General features: G+C 51.3%; 1 protein-coding gene across 7 annotated transcripts in view; it reads left to right on the top strand.

Moving 5' to 3' along the window:
* Positions 1–19,172, top strand: part of RNF220 (ring finger protein 220) — a 224,270-nt gene that overhangs the window by 132,959 nt on the left and 72,139 nt on the right. For all 7 annotated transcript variants that reach the window (XM_057425910.1, XM_057425904.1, XM_057425911.1 and 4 more), the window contains one exon: positions 4,624–4,753. In XM_057425910.1, the coding sequence (XP_057281893.1) occupies positions 4,624–4,753 (130 nt within the window). The remainder of the gene's footprint in view (positions 1–4,623; positions 4,754–19,172) is intronic.

Here is a 19,172-nt window from a genome sequence, read left to right as displayed (position 1 = left end):
AGTCTCAGATCAACTGGCTTTGATTGGGTTTAAATGATGGAGTGTTTAAGAGGGAGAGAGAGGAAATAGGAGGGTGAGATGGAGGGAGGCATCTCGGAGGAGGGGGAGTTTGGTACTCAGACAAGTGGAAAACAGTTTGAGATAGGAGAAATCAAAGAGTCGGGAAAGAAGAGCTGGTCCTCCAGGGGCAAGTTTGAGATGGCCGTGAGGAAGGACAGTGTGAGGAGATGACCTGAAGCCTGGGCAGATGTGCTGAGGTCTGCCCAGCAAAGGGCTCTTAGGAAAGGGCAAATGCATCCCCAGCAGTGGAATGCGGTCCCATCTATGCTCTCTACCTGCTGCCACCGCCTGTGCCACTGGGGTGGCAGTCCCTGAGGAGGCACCTGGCTGGGGAAGAAGCCATCAGCAGAGCTGAGCAACTGAAATAAACAATTTATTTCACTCATTTGGCAACTTGCTGAGCTCTGGGCCTCATGCCTGTAAACTTCGCTCAATCAGAGTGACTTGGGAACATCATTTGTTCTGTGCTGCGTAGTGAGGAGGAGCTGTATACATCACATGCTGTCGCAGCTGTTTGTGGGCTGGGTCCCTTTTTTCCTCACTTAAATACTCTCCAAAACAGCAGAATGCCTTGTGAAGGGTTAGCTTTCCCTTACAAATGACCTGGCTCTGCCCTGCAAATGCCTCGCAGTGCTGACAGCCCTCCATTCCAGGGCACTGAGGTGGGAATGTCTTCATGCCTTCACACCTACCGAGTGCCATGCTTGCATTCCTGGTACCTGAACCCAGCTTCCAGCCTGGAGCCCAGGTCCCATTAGCAGTCGCTTTGCAGTGAATCCAGCCTGACTCAGAGGACTCAGGAGAATTATTTTGGATCCATGGCAGTGTAATTGAGGTCAGGATCTGGCCCTGGATCCCCAGCTGGGTCAGACGGGTTCACTTCAGTCCCCCCCTGAACTGGGATCTGCTTGCAGACACCCTCCAAAGGAGCCCTTGGACAAGTTCTCCCATGCAGGGGTGCGTCTGCACATCGAGCCCTCTGCTTTCAGAGCAGGAAATATTGGATTTCAACACTTGGAGTTAAACATTTCCGCAGAGCCCAGGAGATGGTGCAAACAGCAGGAGCACCACAGCTCTGCCTTTTCATCTCTCTGGCACTGGTGAGCAGGGGGTCGGCAGCGGGGGAAGCAGGCAGAGCCGAGGAGGGTAAACACTGGAGCAGAGCCTACCGAGTAACCAGAAAGCAAAGAGAGAGAGAGGGGCAAAGAAAACAAAAACACAGCTGCCAAAAAACAAAAGCCTGAAAAGAGCCATTCAGGGTCTCCCAGGAGCGAGTTTGGCACAGGGCAGCAGTGTTCACTGCTGGAGCAGGCTCCGGTCCAGCCCACTCAAGGCTATGGACCCTGGGCAAATCAAAGCTGCCTGCTGCCCCGAGCAGGGTAAGCATCTACACCCCAGCACGGTCCAGCCACACAGAGTGCAGCATCCTTTGCTTGTTAGTGGTACCAGGATGTCCCTGCTCTGGAGAAGAGGGATGTATGCATCTCACTTCACCTTTGCATTCAAGAACAAAAGCCAGGGACTTGCAATGTGCATCCTCTCCCTCTCCTAGCACCCCACACTGCAGAGCTGGGTACCACTGCCTAGTGCGAGATATCACAGTGTGGGATGTGCCAGGCTTTGGGGCACGCTGCGGATGAGGATGCTGCTGATTTGGGGAGACGCATCCCGCTGGCAGCCTCTGTGGCACTGCAGGATGCAGCAGGTTTCATGGACCTCAGGAGAGTTGCGTAGGTGTCCCTGTGGCTCTGCATATGATCCCCCCTTCTGACTGTCACTTGCACTTAGACTTGCTCCTGCAAAAGTGCGGTTGTCAGCCCCTTGGGCCAGGAGCTAGGCTCCTTCTGCCTCCTGCTTTGCAATCTGTACATCAGGGACTTGGCTGCATGTCCAGGTCCCTGTTCTCCTGCCTCTCTGGAAGCCCTTACTCCAGTGCAAGCACCAGCCTCCTGCACTCATTGGATCAGGGGATTGTCCCTGACTGTCGCAGCGATGTGGGGTGACAGCTGTCATGTCCTTCCTTGGCAGAAATTGGTCGCCATATCATTGATGTAGTCAGTGGGTAAGGCCATTGCTGCTCATTTCTTCTGCTGTCCCAGGCTGAGGTTGGGAGTGGCCATGGAAGGCAGCAAAGCTCCTTCCTATGACCTGAGATCTCTACCCACTGAAATCCAGAGTCACTTCTGCTTAGAAGCATGCAGCCCATGGAAAAGCCCCAAAGAACAACCAGGGGGTGAGAACCTGGGTGTGCAGGAGGTTGAAAAAGGCACCAGCCTGTTGGAACTGACCTGGTCCCCAAGAGGGACCCCATCTGCGCCTGCTGGTCTAAGGCTGTCCATCCCAGCAATGGGGTCCAGGACACTGTCATCCCCTCCCTAGAGAGCAGAGACCTGGAGATGCTCAACCTTCAGTTCACCCTCTGGTGCTGCTGAGAGCATCCCTGCCCCACTATCCCAAGCTGTGGGTGGCAGGCGAGGGGCTCAACGGGCCCCACGGCGGTGGCCTGGTCTGGGATCAGGGATGCGGTGCGGTAGGGCGGAGGGCAGCCTGTTTACCCATCCATCTGCACACCCCACAGCGGGGATCCAGCAGGATTTCCCGTCCGCTCAAAGGCTGCCTGTTTATTTTGGGAGGGAGACTCAGACAGTTCCATTGTTTTGCTGTGAAGTTGGGGTTATAAATAGCAGGTGGTCGGGGATGCTCTGGGGTTATTTTGGGCCCCCACTATACAAAAGTGGAAAAGCTCCAAGAGGAAGGTGGAATTACTGAAATGCCGACCTTTCCCGCAAGGGTCAGCAGGAGCTGGCTGTTTGGGTTGGGTTCTGGGCATTATTTAAACACAAGGGAAGGAGGAGAAAGGAAGGTGTCCCAGTTGCATGGAATTCAGTCTGTGTCCTCCCGGGCAGAAAGGTGGTAGGGATGAGGAGCTGAGGTGCCTGAGGTCTGCCCAGGAGCCATCAGGAGCAGCTCACATCCAGTGGAGAGACCATCTGCATTTTCCTCTGCAAATGGAAGAGTTCCCAGTGGATGGAGAATAGGGAGGTGGAGGATGCCACATGGCAGTGGCCTGCCCCTACTTGTCCCTCATGCCTCAGTTTCCAACCTCTTCTATAAGGAGGCTGAAAAAAAGGGCAGGTAACACCTCGCCAATAGTACTGTGTCCTGCTGGAAGTCAAGGATGAGCTAAGGTGACCCTCAAACTTATTTCAGACCCTTCCTCTCATTAAATGCCTGCGCCAGGCGGTTACACAGTGAGCAGCAGGACCCAGTAAAGCCACTCACACCAATGTTTTATACTTTAAGAAGGTCTATTCCTTTAATGGGGATTCATTTAACTGGGCTCTGCCATCGTTAGGAGCCATAAAATAGCTCCTGATTGGAAGGCCATGGTGCACGCAGCCCCCTCGTATCCAGTGCCGGCTGCTTTATTGTGCATTACTGCCTCTCAGTCGGATTTAACCAATTTGATCCATGTCTAATACATAAATAAATAATCCAGCAGGAGGGTTCACGTTGGATGACAACAGGCAGCTATAAAGCATGTTTCTCCCTCCAGAGCCATCTGAACCAGGCTCCGCACGCCCTCTCATGAGCAGAGCTGCTAATACAGCTGGGAGAGGGGGGCCTGGAGACCCGCGGGCTCCTCTGTTTTATTGAAACTTCATTGTTTGCTTTAGAGTTTTATTTCATGTTAAATAGATGCTGTATATGCCTTACAGAGGGGGCAATAAAGTTTCTGAGCTGGAGGAAATTGGCTTCGGAGAAGGGATTGAACCAAGGAGATGTGGTTGGGGAGGGGAACAGCAGGAAGGATTTTTGGAGAGGAGGGTGTGAGGCTGCATACTGCTTCCAGGTGGCCCCAGGGGCTTGGGACTGGAGAGCACAGGCATCTCACCTAGGAACAATGCAGCCCCAGGGTCCTGGGGCTCAAGCAGATGAAGGGTCCAGAGCTGCTGGTGGTGAGGAAAGGGCAAGGGACACCACCCCAGCCCAGAAACAAGGTGAGCCTGGTCCCAGTGACCACAGGGACAGCCATGCTGAGCATCCAGACCTGCTTCCTGCTATCCACAGCCTGGCACTGCAGGGTCTCCTCTGCCTCCCAACCATGTGGGCCCATGGGGAATCACTCTGCCCTTTGAAGGGGTCATCCTGATCCACCTGACTTCAGGAGTGCTGAGGAGGATGAAGACAGCTCTTCTTGACTTGCTGTTATTTGTTCTTCGGATCAGTGGGCAGTGCTGTGTCATACCGCCTTGCACCGCAAACTGGGAAAGCCAGGGTTGCATAGCGTCACTCCCAAAATGTGGCTCTTGCTGCTCTCCAAGTAAGACTGGAGAGCCCATAGCTGGAGATGGGATGCTGTCATGTCACTTGCTGTCCTGCTGCAGAACAGAGCTAGTCCCTGACCGAGGGAGCATGGGGCAGGGAGAAAAACCGGCCTATACCTGGAGAAAATTCCCTGGTTTCAGACCTTGGCTAGGACAGAGACCAGGGCAGAGTGCAGGCGGTGCTGATGGCAGCCGATCAGAGCTAAAGCTTTCTTCCTTCTTTTCCTTCCCGCAGGCAAAAAGAAAGCAACCTTGTTTGACAGCCAGGCTCCGATCTGCCCTATCTGCCAGGTCCTCCTTCGCCCTGGGGAGTTGCAGGAGCACATGGAGCAGGAACTGGAAAAGCTCACCCAGCTGAACATCAGGTAAGCAGCTCCCTTGGGTCCACCAGCATCCCTGCTTAGCAAGCCAGGGTAGCTGTGGATGGCAGAGGAGATGATGGCACTCACAGCTACCAGATATGGAGATTTAATGCTAGCCAGTGGGGCAGAAACATTTCCCTGGAGTTCACTGCAATGGTAAAGCCAGGTAGAAATGGGTACAGACACCCATTTCCCTGCGGACATCACGTCGCTAACATCCTGTGATGGAGCAGGCCTGCAGCAATGGTGAGCACTGCCCCTCAGCTGCCTGCAGCTCCCTTCAGCTTTCCCCAGCACAGCAAAGTCCCCTGTTTAAAATAATAATTGCATTCTAAGTGCTAGCAGTTATTTAGGAAACGGCTACAGTCAAGGGTTGGCAGATCCCTGGCCCTGACTCCATAAAACTCAGAAGCCTTGGAAAAGAACGTGTTTATTTCAATTATTAATGAATTCCCCAATCATTAAAAGGTGAGGAAAGGAATCAAACTGCCGACTAGAAGCAAAGTTACATCACCAGGTGGTAGGAGAGGAGGGAGGGTGCGTGCGTCAGTGTGTATGTGTGTGCCAGGGCAAGGGGGTGCATGTGGCTGTGCATAGTGCGGAGGATGCAGAACCCATCCCTGCCTGGCTTGGGTCTTCATTTCAACTCAACAATAGCCATTGCAGATGAAAGGAGAAGAAGGGAGCTTTAGAAAGAGAGACCTCTCCAAATGGGTCCTGGCTGAGCTCTCCCAAATCCAGCACCCACAGCCTCAGACTGAGACCTGTATCCCCATTGCAGGCATTGCACGGGAAGATGGAGAAGGTGGGGGGGCCGTGGGGAACAGGCAGCGCATTTATCCCCCGTGACACCCAGTCCTCCTGCGAGCATAATTTATAGTGTAATTTGGGCTGCATCCAACTTAATAAAGGGCCACTGCAAATTAGTGAACAGGTTTAAATGAACAGAAGCAATTAGTGCTCGCAGGAGCCCATCAAAGAAGTTGGGCCAATATCAGAGTGAAACTGAAACCGCAAGCCAGGAGCGGAGGCTGGCTGGCGCGAGGTGGTGATGGGAAGGTGGCATTTAATGGGAGAGGAAAGGAAACCCTAAATCATAAAGCATGACAAGGGCCATTGTGGGCCAGCTGACAAATGAAAAAGAATGGCATTATTCCTTTAAATAACAGCAGCAGTTAGAGAGGAGACAGCTCTCCCCAGCTTGCCCTCGCTTCCCCGGCCCGCTCTGCTCGGCCACGCAGGCGGTGAAGAAGAATCAGAGGTCTTTATTAATTATTAAATAACGACTCCCTCCATAGTGTGATAGATAACGTTCAATCTAGTCGATGGATTCAGGCAATGGAGGCTAATCTGTAACACAGCAGCTCTGCACAGGGATGGTCCCTACCAGCCCTGATGGGGGCCAGCAGGCAGCAGCAGGCAGGGCGGGCAGCAATAGTGGGCAGCGGGATGTGAGCAGGTCGAGGTCCTATGTGCTGCCTAACTCTAGTGGGGCGGCCTGACCCAGCGGGTGGCCCCATCTCCCATTCCCCCCACCCTTCCTGGCTGGAGGAGCCGGGAGCAAGAACACATCAACAAGAGGAGAGAGAAACTAATAATGGTCTCAAATAACCCAATAAACATAAAAATAAAATGTAGGCCTATAAACATGACGGGCACCGGCAGCCCTGGCCGCTCCCTGCCAATACGGACTTGTTAGGGAAATGGCTGAGCAGCTGTTACTTATCAGTGTGATGGGGAGAAGGGAACGGGGGGCTGCTTTCCAAGGGCCTTTTATTTTTCTTAATTTAAAGAGGATGCAGCCAATCATGGCTCGTGCTGTTAAGTTTTAATAAACCTTAATGATTTGCAACAAAATCATAAATTTCCAGCGCTTGGGGTTAGGAAGGCAGATCCCTTCCTGCCTGCTGAGCCTGCAGTACCAGGGACATGATGGGTGACACAGCAGCTCCTGCCATGGCACTGGGGCTCTCTGTGTGCTGGGATTTCACCCAATGCAGCGTGGCCAAGGAGCTGTGTGGTGGGTGAGCCAGATGAGATCCTGCCAAAAGGCCAGACCAAGAGGGGAGAGGCTGGTGAAGGAGCTGCCCCACGCCATTGACTCTGTTGGGTATTGATCACTCACCAGGGGCTTTTGGGCATCGCCAGAGTGGGGAGCTCTGCGTTGCTCAGAGGAGCACAGAAGAAGGCAAGGAGGAAAAGGGATTCCTCCAGGTCATCACAGGATCTTTTAGGGGTTGGGACACAAGGGAGCTGTAGGAGCCACCTGGATGATGCTTCCCCATGGTCGCAGCTCACCAACAGCCTGGGGTTGCAACCCACCCACACCAGTGACTCCTTGCTCAGCTGGTGGGATTGGTGTTTGCTATCTCACAGGGACAGGGACAGCGTTTCACCCCCAAGAGCAGAGCTGGTGTGAACATCCTGGCTCGGGGCAGGGACATCTCAAGGTCAACCCAGCTGGAGCATCACACAACGAGGCAGCAGGAGCCGTGCTGAGCCACAGGGCAGCACCCACCCATGCCAGGGTGCTGCACATGCCCTGGGGATGGCCGCTGGCCACTGGACCAGTGATGGACATCACTCAGAAGGATCCAACCCTGGTGCAGGGTCAAGATTTCCCTTGAATAAGCAGACTTGAGTGTGAATGAGGGATTGAGTTTCTATCTCTGCTGCCTTCTTGGCGTGTCCAGTGTCCCAAACCAGAAGGAGAGACCTGCTGGTGCTCGCCCCACAGCTCCTCCACCCTGTGTGGGTCCAAGCGAGCCCCATACCCAGCTCCACTCAGCGAGGCAAGGCTCTCTGAATGCAAATTTCATTTCTGAGCCACTGGCGCTGTTTCAAGAGCCGGCAGCCTCCGAGCCCTTCTCGGTGTTACATATGTAACAGCCTCATTGAACTTGACATGTCAAATTCAGGCCATTTGTGCAAAATCTCCCTTTAATAATACCGTTTCATTTCGCTCAAATGAGACTTGAATGCATGTAAAATGGAAAAGGATATTTAAGCGCTAACATTAGGCAGATGTCTTGCCAGAGGCCGATTGAATATATGAGATTTTGAAGTGCTTAACACGTTTTCGGTGCTCCCTCTTAGAATATGTCACCTGGCTTTCTTTTTTCTCCCCCTCCTTTCTTTTTTTTCTCCCCCTCTTTAAGTGAAGGGTATAAATTGAAAGAAAACAAAACTACAAGCCTTGGGTTTATGGGGTTTAACTCTTGCCAGCCAAGACTGTTAGCATTCCTCCTCCAAAGAGGAGCTCACCTTCACAGAGCAAAAGCACAAAGCGGCCCCATGGCGCTGTGCAGGAGGGATGCGCTCCTTGCTCTGCATGTACAGATCATAGGGCAAAAGGTGCCAATCCCCAGCTGAGCAGCGAAGTGCCACCAAGGTGAAAATAAGAAATAATAACAGCAAACCTTTGTGTACAGCGATGCCCTGTGCCCCAGCCAGGCTGGTCGCTGCAGCATACATGAATATTCCTGGCTTGTGTGCATGAAGCTTATCTGTGTGCTAGATGCAGGTCTCCTATCCTCACTCGATTTGTATTCACTTGTTTTACACCTCACCCATATTAAAGGCTTGCAATAAAGCACACTGAAATGTGAGAGTCTTTGGAGCTGTCAGGGCCCCAGATCTGAGCTTTGGCCAGTGCTTTGGCTATACATGCATTTCCCCAGCCCAGGGCTACCCAGGGAGTACAGGCAGACACAGCAATTGAGAGCAGCACCCATGGGTGTCCCTTGGCACAGGCACACATGCACACACCTCCTTGTGTGCATATGAGTATATTGCTGCATATGTCAATGCAGGTAAATACCACGAGCAGAGGTGGTGGACCCCTAAACCCTGCCCACTGCTCCACAGGCAGTGACCAATCTGCTTATGATGGAGAGGCTGGGTGGAGAAGGGGCAGGTCTGGGGCTGTGGTTGGAGTTTGGGGTGGAGGGAAGATGAATTTGATGGCAGATGAGGTGTAAGGGAGGCAGCGTGGGAGCTGTGGAGCCCTCATGGGCCCACGGTGCTTTCTAGGGTTTGGGGAAGAGGCATTTATTGGCCATTTAAAAAGCCTCAGGAAGTCACATTACAAATATTACAGTTGCTGAGTCAAGCACTTGAAGGTTGGGAACGTGCCTTTGGACACCGTGGTTTTAATAACACAATGCTCTGCTCTTCAATATGCAGCGCTCTTTTTAAAATAGGCATTTGGCAGGGGGCATTTTTACCTCCCTGCGTGACAGCTAACAGTTTCTTCCCTCCATTGCCTTGCTCCTAAGCAAACCTATGCTTCAGAGCTGTGATTTCACCCCCCCAAAAGAGTGAGGTGCAGAGGGTGTAGCGGTGAGTTGGGCCATGCCAAATCTGCTCCTGCTTTTGCGGGTGAAAGATGGCACAAGCACAGACAAGACTATCTCAGCTGTTTGCCTTATTTCAAGGGGTTTCTTAGCTCAGCAGACATAGCCAGCAGTATCCTCATGCTGTGTTGTAATATTGCCTGTGCCTGTGCATCTCGGAGCTGGGCACGGTTATGCTTCCCCACTGCCTCCATGGATGGACATGCTGGGTTGGGCAATGAGGGGTGATGCTGTTCTCACAGTGCCCCATGGCTGTGAGAACTCTCTCCTTCTTCACTTTTCTTCCTTTCCTTCCTCCACATTGAATGATTAACCTGAGCATATTTGTGTTTTAAAGCCCATGCCCACCAGTTGGCTGTTCCCAGCATGGGCTAGCAGCTCTTATTGCTCCTTGCCACTGTGCTGCAAGTGTGGGGACACATCCTTGCGCACCCAGCATCTCGGGAGCTACTAATTCCTCCTAATGACCTTTCTGGTGTGTCTTCTGATTCTCTGATTGGGAAACATTTCCCAGAAAACAGAGGGCACCAGGGTCTCTCACCTTGGTGCAAATGGAAATTGCTACAGGCAGTTTTCTGGTGACCTCAAAGATGCTGTCATGAAGAGGGAGCCAAATAGTACCAGGGAAAGGAGGGCAAGATGCAGTGGGAAGAGTCCTGTTTCAAAGCAGGTGAAATTCCCAGGTGGGAGATTTAGCTTGGCTCTTGTAGCCAGCTTTGGTTCATGTCAGAGGAAAAGAGCCAACCGTGAGATCGTGGTGCCCTAGCTCCTGTAGCAGCTCTCAGTGCACCTCTGCCCAGGCTTAAATCTTCCTTTAGCATCCCTCTTAAGATTCTTTTCCCCCATTTGCATGTGTGCTCTTTTTGTCTCAGCAGTCAGGGTTGAAGCAGAAAGTGCTGCCTCAGTCCCTGGCACTGCACTGAGCATCCTCACTCTGCTCGGGGGGGCTTCAGCTCGAGGCTTCTTTATGTAGATAGGAACAACGATAGCTCTCCTCAGGGAACAGAAGCAGCTCTGGACCTGGTGGGATAAGGAACAGAGAGGAAGCTGGCAGTATAGCTAAAACATGAAGGCTATAGGACCTTGGGAGATGGCCTGGTCGCTCCAGGCAGGGTCCCTGTCCTTGAGATGTCTCCAGACATCTGGAGATGAATGCTGGATTTCACATCCTTTCACAGGTTGCTTTCCCAGTGTTTCATGGACTTTCTGGCTAAAGTCATCCTGTGGTAACCACCCAGAGTCTGCACCGGAGACTCCTGCTGATGGACAAGGAGAGAAGCACACAATCCCTGTGGTCCCTCTATGCCCAAATGACAGGGGCTCTCTGCATTACTCCTCATCAGAATAAGGACCTAGAGCAAGTTTTGAGATGTGTCTCCTCCTCAGGGCGCCGTGTGTTTAAATACAGCTGCTCCTCATGCTGCGCCAGGCAAGGGTTTGCTTCATCTCAGTGGGATCTGCTGAGCACTGCATTGTCCCAAAGGGCCCTTGGAGGAGACCTTCCCGGGGCTGGGGGAGCGGTTGTTCTGGGAAGGGCGAGCAGCCACACTGCCACGTCCAGCAGGATAAATAGAGTGTGTAAAACCCAAATTAGCTCTGTTGTCATGTGTCACACCAGGGTCATGGCTCTCGCCTCAGGTCTCCTTGATTTATGCCCAGGGACTTTAACTTGATGGCCAGGTACTTGTGCAGACTCCTTGTGTGGTGAACACTGCAGGAGCCCCAGCATGCGAATGAGTGAGATTAGAGACAGTTTTGAGCGAGAAGGCTTTTTTCCCAAAGCTCCACTGAAATACATGCTAATTTTCTTCCCTGCATGTGGTAGCCGCCTGCAAGCGCTCCAGAGAGGGCAAGGAGCCCTGTCCAACAAGTGAGATTACAACCAATGAAAAGCAAGCACTGCAACCTCCTGCTCCTCAACTTCATCTTTTCCATTCCTTCTTTTTCCCCTATTCTCTCTCCACCTTCTTCATTTCCTTTCTTCCCTTTCTCCCCCTTTTCTTCCCCCTCCCTCCATCTCTCCCAACCCCCCGGTATCGAGGCGACATCTCCAAGCCAAGTACTTTTAATTTCGCCCGTGGCCCTTGCTGACACGGTGGATATGCACAGCAAGTTAAATTCCCGCCTGATCAATAAAGCAGAAGCAGTGTGTCCGACTGGTCGATATTTTTTTATCTGTCTTCAGCCCAGTCCTGCTGATGACAGCCCCCTGCGCTTCAGCAAAGGCACTCAAGGGCATCGGGCTTTGGCAACACAGCTCTTTTTTTTTTATTATTATTTAAATTAAGAGAAAAAAAACCTAGATGCCTTAAAAAAAAAAAAAGTTCACGGAGTTTGGCCTTTGCTTAATAACATTTTATGATTTATCTTAATTTTTAATTGAAAAAAATTTGCGAATTAATTGATTTCTGGGACTTGCCAATTAACATTGTAATTGGGTGCATGATAAATTCCGAGGGAGCATCATTTTTCTCCCTCTCCCCCTTGTCACCGAGAAGGGGAATGGTGAGGGCAGCGGCTTCCTATCCGTGCGCCCCCCGCTCCTTCCTGAGGTGCCGCTGCCCTCCTTCCCCCTTGCCACTGTATCTTAAAGAAGGAACAAGAAAGCTAATAAAGTCTTGTTATTAGAGTCTCGCCAGAGGTGACCCCTCAAGGCATAAATCCAGGCCAGGGAGATGGTGGGGACAGGTATTATTAAGTGCCTGACAGCACTTTGCAAGGTGGGACTGGGTACCTCCCCTGCAGCATCCTCTCCTCAGGCCATCGGGAAGGTGTCCAGTCAGCCTGGGGCTTTCCTGGAGGGCTCTGACACCCCTCAAGGTGTTCAAGCAAGTGATTCATTACCTGCGATGTCTCCTGACACTCTCCCCATGAGAGAGTCGCAGTACACATGAGCCTTCACGCAATGCCTGGCTGCTCCTGGGACAGACTCAACTGTGGCACCGAGCATTTGGTACCCAAACGGCTGCTTCTCGCAGCACATGCAGCATTCAGGGCTTGTCCTACAGCCAATGTCCCTCAATAAAACCAGGCTGCTGGGGCAGGCTGGAGCTTGGGAGCTGCTGCTTTGCTCTGGGGACACAGAAGTGTTATTTGCACCCTGCTCTGCCCCAAGCACCCCAGGAAGAGAGTCCTGCCCCACAGCAGCAACAGAGCATCCCATGACACATGGCAGAGATGTTCAGTGTAGGACCTCAGCTCTGGGGTCATGGTGTCCAGATTCAGGCATGGACACATCTCCAGCTGTGTGGGAAGTAGCATCACCTAAAGCTTTCTCTAGCAGTGTGTCAGATTTAAATGAAACACACTCTGTCATAGAATCATAGAATAGTTAGGGTTGGAAAGGACCTTAAGATCATCCAGTTCCAACCCCCGTGCCATGGGCAGGGACACCTCACACTAAACTATGTCACCCAAGGCTTCGTCCAACCTGGTCTTGAACACCACCAGGGATGGAGCATTCACAACCTCCCTGGGCAACCCATTCCAGTGCCTCACCACCCTCACAGTAAAGAATTCCCTCCTTATACCCAACCTAAACTTCCCCTGTTTAAGTTTTAAGCTGTTACCCCTTGTCCTATCACTACAGTCCCTAATGAAGAGTCCCTCCCCAGCATCCTTATAGGCCCCCTTCAGATACTGAAAGGTTGCTATGAGGTCTCCACGCAGCCTTCTCTTCTCCAGCCTGAACAGCCCCAACTTTCTCAGCCTGTCTTCATACGGGAGGTGCTCCAGTCCCCTGATCATCCTCGTGGCCCTTCTCTGGACTTGTTCCAACAGTTCCATGTCCTTTTTATGTTGAGGACACCAGAACTGCACACAATACTCCAGGTGAGGTCTCACAAGAGCAGAGTAGAGGGGCAGGATCATCTCCTTTGACCTGCTGGTCACGCTCCTTTTGATGCAGCCCAGCCAGAGAAACCTGCCTGGAAGTGTCAGCATCTCCATGATACCTGAGCAGGGTGTAGGAACAGGGTGATGTCCCCATGTGGGGTGCAGAAAAGTGGTTGAGCTGGCTGCTGATAAAACGAGGAGTGAGGTGTTGAGCCAGGGCAGGGAGAGAGAACAAGCCACATCTAGGGACTGAGGTGGGGAATGGAAATAACGAGTAAACTAAAGGGTGCTTGGTGTCTCTAGTGCTTCTCCCACCCACTTCACGTGCTGGTGTTGTCCCAAAATCAGGGCTCTTCACCTGGTGTGCAGAGAGCCGCAAAACACACAAGAGTTATTTGTGTATGGATCACCTCAAGACAGTCAGCTCACGTGTCCCATGCACTGTCTAAAGCCCATGAGCTTGGATGGGGCTTCACTGTTCTGCCCTGCAGCACCCACTGCACCTCAATGTGTGCAGAGGGTGAAGGATATCAGCCTGGTGAAGCCACAGCTCTCCCCACCAGCCAGGACACCAGGAAGGCTAGGATCAGCCCAGCTCCATGTCTGCCAGTGTCAGTGGCAGGGAATGATGGGGGAATGGAAGGAGATTTATGAGAAGCAGAGTCTGTTTATTATCTAGCAAATGTGGTGCTGCTGATACCATGGATTTATCCTCTTTCATCCCCCCTCTGATTTGTGTCCCTGCCCCTCACTGTGGCAGATTAATCATGGACAGAAAGGGAAGAGAGACCCTCCAGCTTCCTCCTGTGCACTCAGAGGGTAGCAATGACAGCAGCCTGGATCCTTCATCCATGGCTTCTCCAGTGGAGAGAGCACAAGCCATATAGCTGCCTGTCCTGCTTAGAGATGCCCCATTCCTTTCCTCCCATGGCAGACGCCAGCGAAGGCAGAGGCTGCTGCCCATAATCCGTGGGTGAGAGCACTTCTCACAGATCAGGGCTTTCAGGGTAGCACAGCGAGTGAGAAAATCTGTGGGTTATGTATCCCCCCGTTCCTGCAGTGACCTGAAAGTGCTGTGAATGTTCCTACAGGTGCTTTCAGACCCGCTGTACCCACAGCCCGTTCCCTGACTCTGGGGCATGGGTTTGCAGGTTGGGGTTTGGCACCTCAGAGAGCAAAGCCTTCCTCTGCTGCGGCATCCCTGGACAGCAGGAGCCCTGTGAAGGGATACATAGAAACCCAAGGGTGAGAAATAAATCTTCGGTCAGTTATTTGCCCTGAAGCGATGCATGCCTTCTGCAGAGCCTCTCCTGAACTGCCACGTGAGCTGGGAATAATTAAACAGCCATTACAGCCACGGTAGCAAAGAGCCCCCCAGATCAATCTAATGCATGACCTTTCCCTCTGACTTTCCTTTTTATTTTTCCAGCCACCTTCTTTTCAAATAGTGGGAGAGAAATGAAACAACCTTCCCACCCCAGCCTCTGCTTCATCCCAGGACCACCACATCCTCACCCAGAAACCTATTGCCTGCTCTGAGCAGGGTCTCGTGGCAGGGGTATGGAATACCAAGGGTTGATAAAGAAAATGCAGCAGGGGAGAAAGAGCCAGGGGGGTGAATGGGACAGAGCAAATAGGGGATTTTAGCAGACTCAGGTCATGCCACAGTGTTTTATGGTCTGGCTTCATCTCTGCTGCAGCTTCATGTCTTTGAGAGAGGCAGGTGGCTGTCCTGCAGGGTCAGGTTTGTCACAGCTGACCATGTTGGTCTCACAAATGCTGCCTGGGGGAGCATTTGGGAAGCACTGCATTGTAGGTGCAGAGTGTTTCTACTCCTGACTCCAGTATCTTTGGCAATCTTTACCATTGCTCAGCCCCTTTCCCCATCACAGGATGCAGGCGATGCTAAAGGAGCCACAGCAGGTTAAAAACCCCAGCACACTTCCCCTGGCAGCACAGATCATAACCGGCCATGCTGGGCACTGTCACTTGGAGCTGGCTGAAGATATAGCGTCATGTAGTTAAATAAAAAAATCAAACTCCTATTTCCTTATTTAGGCTTCAAGTGACATCTCTGCTTATTTAAACTGGCGTTCACAAAAGCCAATTCCCTCCTTACCCAGCGACTGCTTATTTACAACTGGCGCTGCCATCCACATGGCTCTGCCGGAGGCTTGCTTTGCTGCTGGGGCTCCCATCCCAAGGCTGCATATTCAAGCCACGAGTCCTGCAGCTAAAAGCAAATTGTTTCCACTGGGTTATTATTTGTTTTAAGAAATACATCAGTTGGCAGCAGCTTGTAGAAACCTTTTGGCTTTGTAGAATCTCATGTGGGAGCCGCTGCATGTGCTCTGGCTGGTACCCATCAAATCCAGAGGGCTGCTGAGAGTTGTGTAGAAGAATCGCAGAGCTGGAAGACACCAGCTGCATGGTAGCAGCCCTCTTACCACCTCTTTACACCTTTTCTGGCTGCAATGTCAGTAAGGGATGAGCACAAACATCTGTAGCAGCCCAAGCTCAAGGAACTTCTCTTGCAGTTGTTATTAATGACGTGCAGGGAGTGTTCCCAGGGGGTGGCTGCTATGCCAGGTACTGAGCTCAGCCCTTCCTTGATGGATGCTCATCATAAGCCCTGCCTTGCCTTGAGTGGGGGCTTTGCAGAAATCTTGTTTTAACATGCTTGGGGAGCCTAAGCTAAGGCTGAAGTGCAGCATTGGAGCTGTTTCTGGCCTTACAGTTGCACTGAGATTCCAGACAAGTCCCATCACTGCTCTGTACTCACATTTCCCCTCTGAGCACATCTCTCTTGGTCTTCTCACTCAGGCTGTAGTTACAACCGCAACACAACTTTCCAACCCTTGCTCCGGAATGCTGCAGCGATGCCCTGGCGCAGATACTCTGTGTGTGTTGCAATGAGCACAGAGGAGGAATGCTCCTGTCCCTGCTTCCCTGGGGCAGCTGCCTGACACCAGCCTTCTGCCTGGGCTAGGGGTGAGTGAGAGCCCTGCCTGCACATGGTGGGTTCTGGGAGCAAGAGCAGACCTTGGGTCACGCTCCTCTGCCTGGCAGTTGATAGGGGGGAGCAGGGCTTATCTTGTCTCCTCACTTGAGCACAGAAAACTTTCCTTTGGAGGAAAGCTGAGATTCCTACAGAATAAGGGATGATAAGGGACCACTCCTTCCATGTTGCTTCTTTTCTTTTCCTATGGCAAGCATACCCCAAAAGATATAACAAAAGACATAAAGACATTAGAAGGCCATTGTGTACAACAGAAACCGTGGCAGGGGGAGAGAAACACTAAGACTGTGGGTAAGGACACATATTTGGTGTGCTGAGCTACCCTTTGCCCTTTGGGACGTCATGACATAGAGACTGGGTCTGAACAGCCCCTTGGGGATCACTCAGGGAGATGCACAGGGGTTTCCATTTGCATCTGGGGATGCTCCTAACCAAATCTCTGCCTTGGGTTAAAAGACATCTGCATGTCTGTGACGTACCCTGAGTCTTGCTTTCATTGCAGAGAGTCTTGCTAAGAGTAAATGATCCTCTTAAAGCTGATATGCCCTAATATAGAGGAGTGTTGGGTCTCTGGTTGGCACCCAATGGCACGTGGGGACCTGGCCATGCAGCTCCCATTAAGGGTGATGCAGCTGCAAGGATGGACAGAGAGCTCCAGCAGCACCAGAGCAGAGACCTTGTTTTGTCCTCACAGAGGTGTATGGCACGTGGGGATGCCCAAATGCACAACCAGAACCTGTGTCTCAGCCCCAAGAAAGGGAACCAGTGAGGAAGCAGCCTCATATCACTTGGAAGTGCAAAGTTGTCAGGAGAGAGAGAAGGAGGCTGCCCAAATTGCTGGGTCTTTCCAGGGCATTTCTTGTCATCTTTGGTACTTTGGGGGGGTTGCCTAAAAGGGAAAGAAGTTGTTTTGTTGTAATGAACTAGATAAACAATTCCCCAAATAGATTAAAACTAACTGTAACTTAGAAAAGCGGGTAGTAATTATATTTTATTAGCTAGCAAAACACCATTTTTTTATTTCATAGGATAATTCTGTGTAAATCACCTTAATTAGAAGTGTCAGGCGAGCCCGTGAATATCGTACTTACTAACTAATTTCCTATGTACAGGTTATAATTTAAAACACATGGATCACTCGCCGAGTGGAAATATGCTAGCCATGAAATAATGTGGGGAGTGTTGGGGTTATTACTATGTAAATGTGTAATCATTTCAGATCACTGAAGCCTGGCTGGGTGATTAAAGAGAATCCCAAGGTCTCCAAAGATTGTGCTGTCTGCAAGGGCCTAGAGCGAAAAAACTTTAAAAGGCACCGAAAAGTGTTTGAACTTTAAAGGTCTTGATTTCCCTTTTACCATTTTTAATTTGTCTGCGGTGTTTATGGAGGGGAAGGTCTCTCTTTGCTGACGGCCTTTCGATTCTCAGCCCGCTGCCAGCATCCTTAAGAGATGCAGGGGGCTGCAGCCACTGTAATTCAGGGGGTTGCTAAGTGGGATGGAGGAAAGGACCCTTATACTCCAGGGTCTTGGGACTTGGGTGACCAGGGCTTGTGCCTATTCCCGACCAATCTCTATAAATAGATAAAAACCAATTGCAACCTCTTATTAGTAACAGTGGGGCTAAATTGCAAGGAGGGGGTGGTTCTTAATAATCCTTCAAATATAGAATAAAGTAAACTTTGTCAAGTTATCTAAATCAGTCCTCTTCCTTATCTGTCCCAACAGCAGAAGCTTGGCCTTCAGCTGACCAAAGAAACTCTCATCCTGGAAACTGCAGTTTCCTGGCACAAACACCATTTCTGGGAGGAATTAATGAGATTCTTCCTCTTTCCCTCGAAAAGGAATAATTTTAAAAACCTTTAACGAGAAAAGGGAGGAAATGAGTTGGTTTTTTTAACCTGGTGTTTGGGTTATAAAAGGAAAATAAAGTTTCACACTTTAGGTGACTGAGGGATTCAAGGTAGTGCTGGAGATGGGGAGGGGATAGAAATCTTTCCCATCACACGCATTTGGATGCAGGCTGGAGCTGGTGCCAGGGCTGCATCTCAGGGGACAGCAGGGACTGACTTTTCTCTGTGCCACCTCCTGAGAACAGGGGAGCAGAACTGGGGGACATCCTGCATCCTCCAGTAAGCATCCATCAGCACATTCCCTCAGGGAAGCAGGGCTATGAAGGAGGTGATACCCCAGCCTGTGATCCCTGGTCCCCAGGAACCACAGCCACTTGCTCCAGGAGCAGAGCTGCAGCATTTGGGGTGACCTGATGGCAACGGATAACTGCGTGTTTCCCCCCATTTTGGGATGGGGGGTGAGGGCGGTGGCACTGAGAGAGGAGGGAGGCCGTAGCCCTGGGAGAAAACACCTTCCTCCATCCCTGCTCATTTCATAACACCCAGCCATCTGCCAAATCAAGGCAGATTAAAGCCAGCCAAATTCAATTTCTCCCTGCTGGCACTGCAGCTCGGCATCTGGGGCTAAAGTGTCCCCGACAAAGCGAACATGACAGGCACATTGCTTTTTTGTCACATCTAGTACCGTGTTGATCTTCTAAAAGTCTCATAAAAATTTATTGATGTCTCCCATATTGCTGTGATTGAGAAGAAAGGAGCATGGGGTGTGCGGAGCCGGGCGCGCGCGCGCGGGCGAGCGTGTGTGCGTGTGTATATTAATGTTTCTGAAGTAGATCTGATTTGATATGTCTTGTTCTATTGTCAGCATCTGTTTAGCGAGGCTTTTTAATACTTTCTGGCTGCCGATCACTCATCCTTAGCCTGGGATGCAGGCTTGCATACAAATTTTGTTATTAAACACAATTCCATTCCCCCCCCTTCCTTCCCCAGCCTCCCCCTTCCACACACCCACCCATCCATCATCTCCCCGGGGCTATGGGGAGCTGGGAGCCAGCCACCCCACCGGCATGCACTTACAAGCCCAAGCACTGGGCTTGGCAACATATTTCACGAGCCTTTTGCCTGCTGCAGGTGCTTTGCATTGACAAATCGAATCATGGGGAAATAATTTATTTCCTAATGCTGTTTGCAGCATGTTAGCAGGAGAATTTACATGAGAGAGATTACTTTAATAACCAAAAAATTACAGTGCAGGCCTCCCTGCCATGTCGGCTTTGATATGTAATTGTTTCAAGTTTAACCTGTCTGGAGGGGGGGAAGGTGTTATTAAATCTATAGCATCTCCCGCTGGCGAGGGCAGGC

This window comes from Pezoporus wallicus, unplaced genomic scaffold (assembly GCF_028554395.1).
Source record: "Pezoporus wallicus isolate ANWC-B61680 ecotype Strahan unplaced genomic scaffold, APGP_CSIRO_Pwel_v1 contig_13480, whole genome shotgun sequence".
NCBI lineage: Eukaryota > Metazoa > Chordata > Aves > Psittaciformes > Psittacidae > Pezoporus > Pezoporus wallicus.
This window is presented reverse-complemented; position numbering and strand designations above follow the sequence as displayed.